The sequence below is a fragment of the Lytechinus pictus genome, chromosome 8, assembly GCF_037042905.1.
Source record: "Lytechinus pictus isolate F3 Inbred chromosome 8, Lp3.0, whole genome shotgun sequence".
Lineage (NCBI taxonomy): Eukaryota > Metazoa > Echinodermata > Echinoidea > Temnopleuroida > Toxopneustidae > Lytechinus > Lytechinus pictus.
In genome coordinates this window covers 9,082,384-9,100,323 of record NC_087252.1, presented here as the reverse complement: position 1 = coordinate 9,100,323, position 17,940 = coordinate 9,082,384, and the positions used below count along the sequence as shown (strand labels likewise).

Genomic DNA, 17,940 nt, shown 5'->3' with positions numbered 1-17,940 from the left:
TGGGTTAGGTCCACTCCAAGAAAATATTTTTATAAATTCTCCCATATTGCAATACACGCAAAACTGAATTTTCATGATACCATACCATGATAACATAAAATTGGGTATAAGAGAAATCTACCTGTCTTCATATTTTTAAAGATATTCTTTTCCCCAAAAATTCTGTGTGGACCTAACCCATTTTGCAACTAAACTGAAATGGACCTAACCCCTTTAAAAAAAAGTGATTTTTCTTTCCCATTTTAGTTTACTTTTTAATAGGAATTTGAACTTTTCTTTGGTATCAAAAAAAAAAAAAAAAAAAATCAAATTTGATGAAAAATGGACCTAACCCCTTTTGCAAGTGAGCTCTTCAGATACAAAAGAAAGAGTTCTCGTGTATAGGCCTACACTTCTTCATTCTTCCATTCTTTGCCTCTTATCCTCCCTCCCTCTCTTTTGTAAATCACTCTTCTTTAAATTTCATAGGGGCGGTCGTCCACTGCCCCCTACCCCAACCCGAGGTGGTATCCTTGGATGACAATGGTAAAACTCTTATCATGTTTTTCATAAAGAGCCTCGGTCATGCACAATACAATGCACATTATCCATCTGATGAACGGTTTGACCGCAAACTATTTTGAGACCTTTGGCACACTCGTGAACTGATGGGGGAGGGGACTATGGACCCCCCCAAAAAAAAAAAGAAGAAACAAGACCATGGGGGAATAGGGGGGGGGGGGTGAAACATAAAAGATAAGGGTGAATATTATTTCCTGAATATTATGTCAAATTTTATCACAGAATTTCATCTCTTTTATTAAAAATGTTAAATATTTTGCTTGCTTTACTCACTCGCAGCACTTCAACAATTTCGCCTTGATACGCCTTGTCTGGCCCCCTAATTTTTGGCTCATTACGCCATAGCTTTGACATGCCATAAGTTTTGCAGGTCTATATGAGCCAAATGGCTGCAAATTTTAATTTGTTTAGGGGGGTCTAATCGATAAAAATTGCAATTAAACGTGAAAATTTACGTCAAAAAACACACCCAACACAATTTCACGACTGTAACAGTCAAGGGGAGGGCGTGGTAGTGCGTTGGTCCGATGGGCAATTTCTTAAACATGATTTCATGAATTAAATTAACATAAGAAAAAGGAAAGTGGGGGAAATAACATCGTCAGCCCACCTAATGAATATTCATGACGACGTGCATAGTTTTTTACAAAAATATTTCTAGACCTTAAATTTCAATAACTGATATTTGTTATCAGATTTTGCTGAAGTTCGCAGCATTCTGCTCAGTGAATTTGACTATATATGATTATTTTTAGCGCGGAGTACCCCTTTAAGGGAACTGAATTTAATTCAAGTCGTCAATTTCACCCTTTCTTCGGATCAAATCAGTTCAGAAACTTAAAATAATTATGAGTAATGATACAATATAGAACACAGTTATCAATCATTGAATTCATCAAGGGTCAAATAAATTATATCTTGCAAAACAATCCATCAATGCAGCTACTTTTAATTTCCTCATCGATTTAATATACAGAATTATTCATGCAACCAAATGATAACAAAATATTCCAGTCCAAAATTTCTTTCATCTCTGTCTCTTAACTTCTATTTGAATTTTGAATCTGATCTGAAGAACTTGTTGGGAGCATTGTTAACTTGTTGAACGTCCAACTTGGTCGAACTTTTATGACGTTCATCGTGTCTGACTCAACGGTTAATTTTCAATTCGTCTAATGCCAATTCGTCCAATCGCCAACTTGTCTGCTATCATTTGGCCTTCCATCGGTTCGTCCACTATCCACATAGTCTACTCTAATTGCCAATTCGTCCACTCACCATTCCGTCTAATAACCTGTTGGTCCTATAGCCATTTAGTCCATATAACATTTGGTCTAATTGTACTAAGTGTTCATTAAACAAAATTAATGAAAATAAAATGGATATTAGACCAATTAACTGGTTATGGATCGAAAAGGTCATAGACGGAATGGTGATTAGACGAAGTGATGATTAGACCGAATGGTTGTTAGACGAAACGTTGATGGACGGAATGGCATTAGAATAAATGGAAGTATAGAACATGTGGTGAGTGTACGAGTTGGCAATAGACGATTTAGCAATTTACCGATCGACTTGATTATATAGCGTAGGCCTAGACTTTCCACTTTTGTTAATACCGTGGTTCGGGGTTTACACATCTACACTTCATATTAGAGTGCGTTCTCTGAACGATCGACATCAAATGCTAGTCTGCTGGGCAAACCCTTCACTCGAGTTAAGGGTCTGAATGTGCAGCCTACTCATGCCTTGTGTACTGAAAGTTCCAATCAGGGTCTGTGCTGCAAACTAGTCAAATGCCACCACAGAAGTCAACGCCATCTGAAGACCAGAAAATACCAAGGCATACAAAAACTACCTACCCCCCCCCCAAAAAAAAAAAAAAAAAAAAAAAAAACCGCACACACAAGATTTTATTTTCGCACCGCATAGGCCTATTATTATACGTATTATAGGCCAATTAAAATAACAATAAATTGATGCAAATATTAAACTTCATTCTAAAGATGTAAAATAACTTCCGATTTCTAGACAACAATGTTATAATACCGAACATCCTTTAACTTGCAATCTTCTTCTTCTTCTTCTTCTTCTGGAAACAGTACAGTCCACCGTCTGGTGTATTGTCGTATAATCTTTAAGTATTTTCAATAATAAGCCGCAACTTCGTGCCAAAGACATTTTAGATAATGCCCTAAATGGAAAACATATACAAATACAAATGCACACCAATCAAGTTAATAATTCAAATGATAGCAATTTGACTTTAAAAAGCGTGGACTTTTTCGCCATAAATCATGATGCCCATATAAGAAAAAAAACATTGTACAGTCACAATTTCAGAGGAGGTGCTTGTTATGTGTGTGTGTTTGATAAACAGATCAGTGGCTGGCAATTGTAACGAAATGTTTTTGCTAAGCCAAAGGAAGGTGCACTAGCGTACCTACGGGGGGGGGGGCAGTCTGCCCCCCTGACGAGCCACAACCCATACAAAAAACATATCCCCCCTCCCTGACGAGCTTGAAGACCTTTTTTTTTTTTGCTTGTCAATTTTTTTTCTGGTACGAAAACCTTTATTTTTGATTGAAGACCTTTTTTTTGCGGCCGATTTGCCCCCCCCCCTGTGGAAAATCCTAGGTACGCCACTGGGAAGGTGCAATATGGATGTGGTGAAAACAGATATTCTTTTTTATCTTGCTCGCAACTAAGGTGGATCGATATCGAAAATAAGGCCGTATGTAAGGGGGGGGGGGAGAAAGGTGTCATTTTGAAGTTATTTATTGTGGTTTTTTGTCTCATTTTCTTTTTCATCTTGGAACTTTGGGGATCAAGTACCCCCAATCCATCGCTGGGCATGTGCTGATTAAAACATGCAATATTTCATTCCTCAATGGATTTAAAGGGAGTGGGAATGGTCGTCTATACCAGATCGCAATGGATCCAAAAATTTTAGGAGTCAGATGTGCCATATGGTGAAATATTTCTATAACGTTGCAAGACAGCTACAATTTGACCTTTTACTACCAAAATCTAATTTCGGTAAAGATTTTCACGACATAGAAAATACCATAAAATTCCATCCTCTTTAATTTTCAATTTCTTTCCGTTTCTGTTTTGTTTCCTCGGTTGTGAAACTTTTTTTTTTTTTGGGGGGGGCATGCCCGCGAGCCCAATAATGTACGCCAGTGCTTTATACAAAAGAGGATTTTCAGCCCGCGATATTCCGTTCTGCTTCGTTAAAGTTAATTTTCAGAAGCAGGGTCAGAATCTTTGATGGCCTTTAAGATACCCCCAGCCTTATCTTTTAGCTTTCTTTTGATGACCTTCTTCTGCTCTTCAAGCCACTTATCAACGTAGGACTTGTCGGTTCCAGTCGTAGGGATGGCGAGAAAATCAGTACGGACGGCCGGTAGAACAGCGTGGAATTTCATGCACAGCCCATCCATCTTTTCGGCTTCTTTCTTCATCACTTTGTAATGAACCATCAGTTTATTTTCTAAGGCTTTGTTGGCTTTGCCCTCAAACTTCGCCAGCTCATTCTCCATGACAGAAAAGAAACCGGCTGCAGCCTCAAGACCACCGATGAAGTTTTTGAGGGCAGGGACGAGACATTCCTTGATCGCAATGGCGGCTCTTTCCTGAATGTAGCACTCTTCTCCTTTGGCGACTGCTTCTGCGAGGTCACTGTTTGCGGAGGCAGCTAGCACTGGGCCTGCTATAGCGCCTATAAAGGGAACAAATGACAGCCCAATTGCCCATCCGCTTTTTGTTGCAGCGGAACTTTCGAGCTCTTTTCTTTTCTTGTCGTACTCCGCTTGTAGGTTTTGGAGTGACTTGACAATCACAGTGGCGTCGTCTTCTCTTTTCTTTAGCGGTACCAGTATATCTTGGTGCATCTGCACTAGGATCACCGCAAGTCCCTTATAGCTGCTTATTTCCTGTTGGATATCTTTCAACATCTCGCACCATTCTTCGTACGAAAGAGCAGTGTAAAACTCGAAGAACTCACTGATGTTGGAAACGAACTTGGTGGCCACCGGAAGCACTCCTTTTAAATAAACCATCGCGTCGTCACGTGTGTTGTCACGGAGCTTTCGGAAGTCTACAGCAGCTTGGCTGCCCCCTCCAACTGCTTTGTCAGCATACAAAGAACGCATCGAGAGTGAGAAAAGCCGCATGTTCAAGGGCATCTCAGAGAGGCTTTCTTCCAAGGTTTGAAGACCCTTTTTCGTGTTATCTTCATTCTGGGAAACAGCCATGTCTTTCGTTGCAATCTACACAAGAATGAAAACAATGAAGATTATTATAAATGCAATATCAAATGATAATCACTTGAACTTCTCATTCCATATCAAGCCGGACCAACATTTGTGAAACAAATTACAGCAGATTCGTTCTCGACTCTGGACAAGACGTATTTGTATTTTTGTGTCCGAAACTATGATGAGGAAACTGGGTCTGGTTCTGCAATATTGACAAAGACATCCCAGCTTTTCATTGTCTTGCCTTTTCAATACATTTACAGTGTTCTTGCATGAAACCGTCCCTAAAAATCCAATTGCGAAAACTCCAAGTTTTAGGTGAACTGCGTGTGACGTGGGTGAGTACACGTCTCATGCAGTTCACTCCATTCTATATAAATTCGTTTTCGCCATTGCATACCGTGAGTCAGAAGAAAATGTACCATCAATATGAAGTTGTCTTGTCTGAATTATTAATATTGAATCATTGGTTTAATATGTCCTGGTAAAGTTATTCTCATATTTTTGTACCATTTTCACAAGGATCTTTGCATGCGTAGCTGACTATATGATACATTTTCTCCACAAGGTCGTAACATCTCAGTTGCGTCAAGTTGATGGTGAAGAATCGAACAGAACACACACTCACACACAAACCTCTCTCGCACACTCACATTCATCCATACACCCACCCCACCCTCACACGCTTTCTAACAACTTCATAAACACTTAATGAAGCAGTGTTTACATTTCCTAATTTCCTTTAATCTCATTGGTTACATCTTTCGTTGGTCAACAACTGAAGCCAATACTGTCCCATATTATTTACAAAATGGAATGCCTGATTTGGAAGCAGTAATTGATGGGCCTATTCCGCAAGCGAGCGGTTTGGAAATTTGAATTGTTTATTAAATCTTGCTATTCTGACGATGATTACAACTTCTTTTTTTACGTAGCAAGCAAAAGGGCATAGAACATAATTGTTCCCTTTGAAATGATATTGATTGTTGAAGAGAAAGTCGGAAAATTTCCACAGGAAAGACATCTCTTATTGCTTAAAGAGAACATAACCATATGGTCACGCTGTTATGGAAAATGGAGAGGGGTCAACCCGAGTGCACTGTAAAGGCGACCGCACACCTTACGACTGGTCTGCGACCCGATTTTTGAATAAAATGTAGTAGAATTTGCTAATATTGAGACTTGGAATATCTTACTGTGTAATGTTCTAAATCATCATACGAATACTTATGATCAAATTTGTGACTATGTTATCATCCTTCTTAGAATAAAAGCGAATTTAATATCTAGTCGTAATGACATCATAGCAGTAGTAGGATTGGCTACGATTTGAAACTAATTTGGACTTTACTCCAAAATAAGGGCTTGCAATCTTTCAAAATGGTTATAATATTATAATTTCAATCAATTTTAACCTCAAATAAAATGATATATTCCATTCACATCTTCAGAAAATGAGCAAAATGCGATTTGTTCCAAAATCGGGTCGCAGACCAGTCGTAAGCTGTGCGGTCGCCTTTAGATGAGAGGCCAAAGTGCCCATTTTAAGACGAAAGATGTTAGTTGAATAAACTCGTCTAATTATTAGCCTTCTCTGTACCATAAAGGTGCTCTTTAAGGGGTCGCAATGATAATTAAAGAATATGGCTAACTTAAAAAAAAAAGTATATTGGAATGAAAAGAGAAAAATACATCACCATAACACCGAAAAGTCCCTTAAATTCGAATGAAAATAAAAAAACACATTTTGAAGGTTCGCTTAATCTGTAAAACAGTTATGTACATCCTGGGTCCCATAAGACAACGTTTAGCGAATTATGGTACTCTTGATTGTAGAAATTGATTGTACATTTTTGTCAATGCAATCAATCGTAAAAAAAACTGTTGGCTAAACTTTATGTTACTGCATGCCCCCTGGTCAGCATGCAAATGAAGCTTAGGGACTGATGACGTCACTCACTATTTTTTTTTTCGTATGAAATATTCTAATTTTTTCCTCATGGTCCTGTGAAAGGAAGTTTTATTCCTCCCTGAACATGTGAAATTACTACTGTTTAAACATTTTATCGCTCAGTCAAGTTGGTCTTTTTTGTCAAATATGTAAAAAAGGAATATTGTATATTCAAAACAATAGAAAAAAAACAAAGAGTGAGGGATATCATTTACTCTCTTTATATGCGTGCAATGGCGTAATAAGCCAAATATTTTAAGGGTACCAGATATCGGGCAAAAAAAAATGATAGCAAGCGAAGCGAGCGAGCAAAAATGTTAACATTTTTATTACGAAAAATATCAGATGATATTATAATTCACCCTTCTGTCTTTCCTTTTGTTTTTTGTCCTCGGTCGTGATTTTTTTTTTTTTTTTTTTGGGGGGGGGGGGGGGGGGAAGCCCCCCCATCTCACGCATCTCTACGCCACTCTTTGTGTTTGGTGAAAAATAAAGGAAATTTTCTTATCTTACATCCGATTTTGATGAAATTTTCAGTGTTATAATTGTTTATTTTCTTTATTGATTCAAATCAAGATTTGTCTGGGGTTGATTTAGCCTTTCATGAAAAGACGAAAGGCACCGAGCACGTTTGTCGGGGACATTTGGGTGATAAAGAGGGACAGTTTTTGCACTGTTTTCGTGTTTTAAAAAGTGTGCGTGTGCGTGTGTGTGTGTGTGTGTGGGGGGGGGGGGTTGCTGTGCCCCCGCTGCCAGGATCGTATATGCCTGTACTAAGCATGCCAAACACATATGGCACGCGTCGCGTGTGGAAACGGTACATTATTGAGTGAAAACATTTTTAAGCCACCAAATACACACTTCTTAGCACATCAAATCCTTTCACGTCTACATTTTCGTGCAAATAATGTCTCTTTAAATTGATTCGCATCATGTTTTAATGACTTTATGCTACAGTCACATACGAGCCGAATTAATCACAGTAACAATTATTACATTAATTTAGAATGGCATATATTAGGTCGACTTGGAGTCATATTTATTTTTATTTTGTTTAATGTATATTGGTGTGAAGGAAGCTTTCTTAAAGGGATGGTCCGGGCTGAAAGTAGGCCTATATATAGCTTTAATAATAAATAAAGAAAAATTCACTGAGCAAAATGCCGAAAATTTCATCAAAATAGGATAAAAAATAACAACAACTATTGAATTTTAAAATTGAGCATTATTTTGTGAAAACAGTCGTCATGAATATTCAAAGGTGGGCTGATGATGTCACATTCCCACTTGTTCTTTCGTATGTTATTATATGAAATTAGGTTTATTCTAATGTTTTCCTCCAAGAACTATAAAAATTGGGTTGACAACTGAATAGTGCATTAGATATTTATTGCTGCAACTTATTTCATTATAAGGGAGACATATTATTCACACAAGTTTGAAATAATGAAAAAAATATGTATTTATGTAATAACATAAGAAAACGGAAAGTGGGGATGTGACATCATCAGTCCACCTAATGAATATTTATGACGACTGTTTTCACAAAATATCGCTAAACTTTAAACTTCAATAACTTTATTATTTAATATCCGATTTTGATGACATTTTCGGCATTTTGCTCAGTGAATTCTACTCTATGTATAAAGACACAAATATTTTCAGCCCGGACCATCCCTTTAACAAGCAAGCAAAAAAAAATTGATACAACATGAAGGGGAGTTTGTTCCAGGAAAAATATGGCGAGCAAAAAAAAAAAATCCTAACCCTCCCCATCACCCCCGCTTCTCATGGTCATGATAATTAACACAGTAATGTAAATCGATAAAGGAAGCAAGTAGAACGACGTACGTGGAGAGGAAACAAGACATTACGAATTACTGGGCGGTTGTCTGGGTTTGTCAAGAGTCAATGGATAGCGAACCAAACCTGTGCACATTGGTGGATCAATGGAGGGGGGGGGGGGGGGTAGGGAGGGGAAGCATTTCCGACCCGTGCTGACATCCTTTGAGATCCATCAAAATCATGATTCGTGATGGAAAATGTCGGGCATAAGGGGGTAAGGACCCTTTTCTTATTTTTTCTTGCTTGACAATTTTTTTTTCTGAACAAAATGTCCCCTCCCCCTTCTGGGAAATCCGGGATCCGCTCCTTATTATAGTACACGCGGATCTATTGTGAAAGGTAAAGGGATCCCAAAGGAATTACACGTCTGAATAACTCATGGCGATTGGGGATGTTGAAAATGAAGGAATAATATTAGAAAATAAAAAAATGAATAAATCAATAGCAAAATATTACTTACCGAAATGACGAGTTCAGTATCTTCAGCTAGAGTGATCAGATGGATGAACTATTTGATTGCGTTTCAATCCGAAATGGTACCAAGATTTGAAGAAGTCCTTCTTGTACTGTGACCAATTTTAAATCTGTACTTTGAATGTCATTTGAATGAGAACGTGATTGGACAGAATATTTGTTCAGGACACCGCCGGACCTGCTGATCGAGCTTCTTGGTTGAAAATGCTGAGTATAATACAGGCCATACTAGTTTTTAAAGCCTTCTTTAAGATATCAATATACAAGTGGCAAATCCCCACAAGTCATTATAGCTTTGGTAATACCCACCATAAATACCTGCCAATATTAGTTGTCATATGATTGTGAGCGCCTATTTGAAGTTGGTAAAACCCCGTCTTGGGGAAATTCCCACAATTCCTGGTAAAACTACATATAGTTGTTTCTTGGTTTTCTGTGAATCCCCACGTAAAAGTTTGTTTGAATTTGGGGAAATCTTCGCAAATACACCAGATTATATCAAATAACCATAATTTATTTTGATCAAAAGAAAAGAAAAGAAAGAGCGGCATGTATATAATATCACAACATTACGTTTCACGTAAACTTAACGTCTCTATATAATCGGCAAGCATGAAGTTAAAAGAAATTAGGATTTTTTCCCTTGATATGCTTATGAGCAAATGTGTTTATTGTAATACCTATATCAGTGGCGGATTCAGGTGGGGGGGGGGGGGGGGGGGCATTTCCGGCCCGGCCGTACCCGCCCCTTTTGTGTGTCATAGTCAACATTTTTAATGTAAATATATCGTTCATACACCAGTAGCCCCCCTCCCCTTTGAGAGTCTCACCAAATATTGGGAATTGGGAATTTGTCGGGGGCTTTTTATTGAAACAAATTTTTAGTTTTTGCTTGTGAAATTTAACGCAGGACAAATATATGACCTTTATTTTCTAGATTTTCTAGTGAACCCCCCCCCCCCTTTTTTGGGCTTATCAAATTTCCTTTGGCTTGTGAAATTTAACGCGGGACAAATAATATGACCTTTATTTTCTAGATTTTCTAGTGAACCCCCCCTTTTTTTTTGCTTATCAAATTTTCCTTTGGAAAATGTGCCCCCCCTTTTGGGAATTCCTTGATCCGCCCCTGCCCTATAAGAGTATGTAACGAAATCAAAATGTTCTATGAGTTCAACACCCGTAATACCTTGGTCACATTTGCTCTACGGCGATTGTACGGCGAGTCGAAAAGAGCTGTTTTATTCATTATTTTAATTCATAACATTATTACAATTTGTTAAAACGGCTGTTTCTGACTCGCTGTACGTACGGCCGCCGTAGACCAAATTTGACCGAGGTATAACTTTGATTACCTACATGTTGTCCTATCAAAACACCACGGGTGTGAGACTAGGGGATAGGGAGAGAGGTTTCTCCCAAATTTAAGGGTGGGGGACAAAATTGGCCATGTGATGTCCGTCCAAAAATATTTCGAGGTCTTGTATTTCAGTTGGTTTATTTACTGACAAAAATATCCGCATATTGACTTTTCTAAATGTGTAACGATGCTTGAAACGATTCTTTTCAGGTCTAAATGTAAAAAAAAAACTAAGGCTCGCGCTTCGCGCTCGCATTATTTCAGTTGTGAATTCTTGAAAAGAGTCCTTTAGATATTCCTTTTGCATGTCACTATATAAAATATTCAATATTATGCCTCGCGACCGCGTTAACTATTTAATGCCCATCTTTATCTGAAAAATAAATCAGCTGGAGCTTTTCGCTGACATTATTCATTTACTGTCGTACGTATCCTCTTCATGATTCTTTTTTTTTACTTCCCGAACAGTGTTTAAAACTTTCCTTCTAGGTCAGTGCAGCCTATACAGAATTTCTGCCCGCGCCTCGCGCTTGTATTATCTGTTAAGTGAGAAAGGGGCACTGTTTGCCATTAAAACCTTTACATCTTCACTTTTCACGTCTTAGCATCAACTATTTTCTGCTTGTGATTCGCCTTATATCGTTCGATTAGTGAGCTATATTTCCTTTTCACGAGCGAGAAAATTTTAGGCTTTCTGAAATGGAAATTATGTCATTAAATGGGCATGTCTATGTCTTCTATGTATGTCTATGTCTATGTCTATGTATGGACCTAGGATGAAGGTCCATAGCTAGGGAGATAGGCAATGTTTTGGCGGTACCTGTTGAACCTTTCTAATTTTAATATTTTTTGGGGGGTCCTGATTGCGGCAAGCCTAAAAGCATGATAAGACTAATTCATATACATTCGCTATTCCATTCTTTCTTCTCGTTCTTTATTTCTAATTGGCAGCCCGGCCATGTTCTTATTTTTTCCCGGCCTTGTTTTTTTTTCTTCATTTTTTAACTCAAATTTCACATAGCATTTTAGCTCGTTCCATTCTACCTTCATATCCGCTTTTTTTGGTGCCTATTTTCTTTTCCTTTCCCGTAATAAATGTTGCCATTTTGCCAAATCTTAATTTATTTCCCGTTTCTCACTCTTATAATAGTATTTCAGGATAATTTGTTCTTTCCTTCCTTTACCCCCTTTGCTCCCGTTTTACCTTTCTCCTCTTTATGTTCTTTCTTTCCCCCTCATTCCTCTGTTTCTTCCTTTCGTTCCCTTTCTCTTTCTTTTTTGTTCTTTCTTTCTTACTTACTTTCTTTATCTCCTTCCTGTTTCTTTCTTTCTCTCCTTCCTTCCGCTTTCTTTCTTTCTTTCTTTCTTTCTTTCTTTCTTTCTTTCTTTCTTTCTTTCTTTCTTTCTTTCTTTCTTTCTTTCTTTCTTTCTTTCTTTCTTTCTTTCTTTCTTTCTTTCTTTCTTTCTTTCTTTCTTTGAATTGCTTTCTCTCTCCCTCTTCCCCTTGTCCTGCCCCCCCCCGGATAAATCCGCCAGAAGGGAGGGGAGGGGGGGGGGCGGCGGGGCAGACTGCCCCTGCCCCCACTTGGTACACCACTGTTGAGGAAATAACAAAGAATTCCATAATAATGTAAGCCTATATTCATCACAGTTTTCTTTTGATTCAAACTAGAAAATGTACTTTTCAACATGTAACCGATAGAGAAGTCAACAAAGTCACCAATATGTAAGCCAGGGACATTGCAAGAACAATTAACATATCTTACAGTTTTGCAATAAATTGTTAAATCTACCCAAATTAGGCGATCATGTATATCAATTTAGTGAATTTACAGAAAGAGGTGATAAATACAAGTTAAAATGATTGACGATTGTGATTTACCAACCAAGACAGGTAGACGAAAGCATGAAATGGGACCACAAATTGTAGGTTTTAGTTCCAGAGTTTTTTTTAGCCTTTATTTAGATTACATTTTTCCCATACATAGTAAATAGAGTACAAACTAAAGTATACATCAATTATAACAAAGGAAGGAAAATAAAGTTCTTTGATCATTGCATCATTTTTCGTAAAATTATTCGTAAAAACGTAACCCATTGACCCATAAATACATGCAGAAACCAATTATTTTTACTTATATTTTTTAAACTATATACCGAAACATGCCCAACACCGAACAGTAATAAAATACGTCATGTAATAGAAAGAAATGTAGAAAAAAGGTTATACCGCTTATGTCTCTATATAGATCCACATGTTTGTGAAATCATGTGAATACAGAAATAAAACATCTCTGCGTCTATTCTTAGAAAAAATAAGGGTACAGCTATATAAAGTTTATCGGATAATTATATATGCAACACAAAAAAAAAAAAAAAAAAAAAAAACAAGATGTGAATTATTAAAAACCTATCTGCTTTATGACTTTTTTCTTCAAATGACAATAATATTTTTCATAATTGTATTATTATTAATTTACCATTACTATTTACTGATATCATTATTGCTATTGTTCATAAAATTATAATTTTCCTATTATTATTATTATCATTATTATTATTATTATTATAACTATTATTCTTATTATTATCATTTATAATTATTAAATACTATATTTATTAATCATTAATCCAAATGGAGCTTTGTCGCAAGATAACCTTATATTTGATTTTTTTTGTCAATTGACTTTGATGGGTGAAGATCAGTGAAAGAAAAAAAATGAAAAAGGGAAGTGACATGGAGTTAAATGTAATAAAATAAAAACTAAAATATGATTGACTTACGACATTAACATACGACAGGGAAACATTTTCAATTTAGTATGGTGCAGCGTCAATGTATTTCGTGCGTATTTACCTACATGTGGGAACACTCCCCAGTTTACGATTAGTGTAAATCATATTTTTATCAAAATTATCACATGATTTGATAAAGCATTATCTTTTATATTCTCAATAACACCAAGTAAACCTTCAAAACATTATATGTTAAGAAATGAAAGAAAAACAACCGTGTTTTATTTTAATACAAATCTTAGACACTTCAGCAAAATAATATGAAATGTTTGTAATTCTTTTGTATAGAAGGGGCCTCTAGCATATACCAGCATGTTTTGGTCTGTATTAAACCAAACTGATTTAGTTTATCATTATGAAATACGATGCGATGTAAAGCGACATAATATATACAAATATTTGCAACTTCAAACAGTATGTTTTGAATGCAGCTCAAAGAGAGCAAGATTTGAAACGGACTGATCTGTTTTGCCACATTCTCCCCAGGAAATCACAGGTGCACTGTCATGTTTTGAGTTATGCAATGGGCCAAAAATTTCGAGGAGGCCAGATGCACCAATATGGGACAAAGTTTCTAAACAGTTTCAAACTAGAAACCCTTGACATTTTTAGTACAAAAACATGAATTCCTGATGTATTTTGACATCATGTTCAAAAGTAATATAGGCCCTGTTGATGATTTTATATCAGCGCGTGATATTCCGTTCTACTTCGTCTATTTTACTTTTCAGAAGCAGGGTCATGCTTTAGGAGGGCTTTCAAGACACCAACAGCATTTTCTTTTAGCTTTCTTATGATGTCCTTCTTCTGCTCTTCAAGCCACTTATCGACGTAGGACTTGTCGGTTCCAGTCGTAGGGATGGCGAGAAAATCAGTACGGACGGCCGGTAGAACAGCGTGGAATTTCATGCACAGCCCATCCATCTTTTCGGCTTCTTTCTTCATCAACTTGTAATGCAGCATCAGTTTGTTTTCTAAGGCTTCGTTGGCTTTGCCCTCAAACTTCGCCAGCTCATTCTCCATGACAGAAAAGAAACCGGCTGCAGCCTCAAGACCATCGATTAAGTTTTTGAGGGCAGGGACGAGACATTCCTTGATTGCTATGGCGGCTCTTGCTTGGATGTCACCCTCTTCTCCTGTAGCGACTGCTTCTGCAAGGTCAGTGCTTGCGGACACAGCTAGCAATGGGACTGCTATAACGTTTATAAAGGGAACAAATAAAAGCCCAATTGCCCACGCATTCTTCATACTGGAGGAACTTTCGAGTTCTTTTCTTTTCTTGTCGTACACCTCTTGAAGGTTTTGGAGTGACTTGACAATCACTGTGGCTTCGTCTTGTCTTTTCTTCAGCGGTACCAGCACATCTTCGTGCATTTTGACAAGGACCTTAGCAAGTCCCTTATAGCAGGTTATTTGCTGTTGAATATATTTCAACATCTCGCACCATTCTTCGTACGAAAGGGCAGTGTAAAACTCGAAGAACTCACTGATGTTGGAAACGAACTTGGTGGCTACCGGAAGCACTCCTTTTAGGTAGACCATTGCGTCGTCACGTGTGTTGTCACGGAGCTTTCGGAAGTCCTCGGCAGCTTTGCTGTCCCCTCCAACTGCTTTGTCAGCATACAAAGAACGCATCGCGAGTGAGAAAAGCCGCATGTTCAAGGGCATCTCTGAGAGGCTTTCTTCCAAGGTTTGAAGACATTTTTTTGTATTATCTTCGTTCAGAGAAACAGCCATGTCTTTCGTTATAATCTAGGCAAGAATGAAAACAATGAAGATTATTATTCACCTGAACTTCTCATTGCATATCAAGTTAGGGCGGGGCCAAGATTGGTGAATCAAAACAACAATTTCTTCCTAGACTATGGACAAACGACTGTCCTCCATGCTACTAATTTTCACTTGACGGACCTTTTCTATACATTTACTGAGTTACCGAAGCCGCGCTGTTGCAATTGCGAAAACTCTTTTTTTTTCTATAAAGAATGGGGGTGAACTGGACGGGACGTGGGCGAACTAGGTCCCCACCCATTAACTAAAATTTAAAGAGAACATAATATAATAAGGATCCAAAAGAGTGTATTTTTCTGCATTTTTGTTTTCTAAAGGGAGATTTCATTTTATTTGACATGCATGTATATTGCAGAGAACAAACCGTAATGTATTATCGAAAAAGTAGGGGGAGGGGGACACAATATCAAATGTCCCCCTACTATTATGGGTCTCTTAATATGATGGAGAAAAGACATCATTCAAAATGGAAATAATACATGTATTTTGGACTGAATGACCTTGCATTTTTACTATTTTGCTTTCTTGCTTGCCAATTTTTCTAGCCCTTCGTTTCCCCTACCTTTGGGGACAGATTTCCGTCCATGCTCCCAAGCAGAGAAAACCAAAGGAGAAGGGGAAAGGAGGGAAGACGAGCACCATTCGACCACAGGGGCGCCGCACGACCAACGTACGCTCGACGTAGGACCGCTTCTGCCATGGCTACGGCTAGTCTAATTTTTACGGCGAGCTTAGAAATGAAAAATACTATAATTTTACGCTATAATTCTGAGGCCACCCCTACGACCTGTAGGGAATCCGCCGTACGTCGACCCTGCGGCCGCCGCAGGCATCTCTCGAATTAAGGTATTCACTGCCGCCGTACGCCGGCCGTAGAGAAAATATGACTGAGGTATAAAGAAATCATTCGAGCGCGATAAAGCACGGATGATTTTGTTTTCATTAACTGATCTGAAAAGGATGCATATGAGCATACATTATAATCTCGAACAGGTTATATACCTAGGACATACAGGTATTTCATTAAACAAATGATGAGAGCATGAAACTCGAGCTGCAATTTGAAAACATTCTAATATAGGCATGGATACGATGCGTATCTTATTAAGAAACAATATACCAAGTGCAAAACGTAAGCCCCAATTTTGATTGATATTCATAACATGAACGGGGTCAGTTTAAGCACTTTTTGTATTACGAAATACCAAATGCCGTACTGAGAAAAAAAAGGATTATTTTGCAGAAATTAATGAAAATTTAATATTTTAAATTTCATATTTTATATGTACAAAATCATTACCCTATTACACACACACCTTCACACCCACCCTCCCTCACACACACACACACACAAATATATATATAAAGAGAACAATGGTAGGCGTAGCTTAAATCAAGGTTCCCCAGAGCTATCTGCCCTTTTGGAAAAATAGGTAATGCCGAAAAAATGTCTCTGCCGGGAATCGAACCCGGGCCCCCAGCTTTGAACGTCGGTGCCTTAACCACTAGACCACAGAGACGGGTTAGTGGCTAGGGTGACCCCGATCCGACTGACCGTCAGATAGACAGATTTTCGACACTATACCAATTATTATTTCCTTTGTCGGGTGTAGGTGGGTTTTGAACAATGACAAGCCGCCATGCCTCAGCTGGATCAAAGCTTTTGCTTTGATACAGTACACGTATGGGAGAAAGCATACAAATGTGTGAAAGTATACATGTACAACAACTTTGGCAACTCTTTTATTGAAACATTAACAGTGGTTAAGGCACCGGCGTTCAAAGCTGGGGGCCCGGGTTCGATTCCCGGCAGAGACATTTTTTCGGCATTACCTATTTTTCCAAAAGGGCAGATAGCTCTGGGGAACCTTGATTTAAGCTACGCCTACTATTGTTCTCTTCATCCATTCCTTTCACAAAATGTTTCAATAAAAGAGTTGCCAAAGTTGTTGTACATGTATACTTTCACACATTTATATATATATATATATATATATACTTGTAAATAATTCAGCATTTATATATATATATATATATATATATATATATATATATATATATGTGTGTGTGTGTGTGTATGTGTATGTATGAACTAACAAGAAACACTTACCGGAATGGGCAAAGAAGTGATGACGAGTAATCTGTTGATGAACTGTTTGAATGCTAGTCGGAGGTTGAACTGGTACAGGTATGGATTGGAAGCTTGTTATATATGACACAATTTTGTCTCTTCTATGAATATGCATGAAGACCTGTAGGAAGTACATGATAGGACAAATCTGTTTTGGGGGCTGGACTAGTAGAACGGCATCTATTTGACGTGAAAGGGAATGAAACGCACGTTTGCGTTTACACTTTATTCAATAGATTCTAGATTTAAAAAAAAAGTCATACTGGGTGACTTCGAATTTCGTTTGCGCAGATTGTTTGTTAGAATCACGATGATATTCATTATGTGTAGTTGCACCCATAGAGAGCGAGAGAGAGAGAGAAAAAAAAAAGAGAGGACAGGGGAGGAAGAATAAGCATTGTCCCTTGACGGAATACAAGCCGCAAAACAAGGTTTAAAGATTGGGGTTTTCTCAACAATAAGATCTGAATTATGTGCGTCTTGCTCAAACTCCATTTGGAAACAGTAGGGAAAAGTAATTAATTCAATTTTAAAGGACAAGCCACCCCAACAAAAAAAATGACTTGCATAAAAAAAATCAAACAAGCATATAACACTGAAAATTTCATCAAAATCGATTGTAAAATAGCAAAGTTATGACATTTTTAAGTTTCGCTTTTTTTCTTAAAACAGTATTATGCACATTCTAGTCGGTATGCAAATGAAAGGACTGATGACATCATCCAATCACTGTTTCTTTAGATCTTTATTGTATGAAATAAGAACGATTCTA

The 17,940-nt window shown here is 37.6% G+C and overlaps 2 protein-coding genes across 2 annotated transcripts; both read right to left on the bottom strand.

Moving 5' to 3' along the window:
* Positions 1-1,494: 1,494 nt before the first annotated feature.
* LOC129266826 (uncharacterized) lies at positions 1,495-9,437 on the bottom strand. The gene is made up of 2 exons (XM_054904615.2): positions 9,080-9,437; positions 1,495-4,835 (listed from the first exon to the last, which is right to left on the bottom strand). The coding sequence occupies exon 2, from the start codon at positions 4,818-4,820 to the stop codon at positions 3,804-3,806; it is 1,017 nt and encodes a 338-aa protein (XP_054760590.2). The 5' UTR covers positions 4,821-4,835; positions 9,080-9,437; the 3' UTR covers positions 1,495-3,803.
* Positions 9,438-13,127: 3,690 nt separating this feature from the next.
* On the bottom strand, positions 13,128-17,293 carry LOC129267259 (uncharacterized). Its single transcript, XM_054904987.2, has 2 exons — positions 17,148-17,293; positions 13,128-14,998 (listed from the first exon to the last, which is right to left on the bottom strand). The coding sequence occupies exon 2, from the start codon at positions 14,981-14,983 to the stop codon at positions 13,967-13,969; it is 1,017 nt and encodes a 338-aa protein (XP_054760962.2). The 5' UTR covers positions 14,984-14,998; positions 17,148-17,293; the 3' UTR covers positions 13,128-13,966.
* Positions 17,294-17,940: the final 647 nt, after the last annotated feature.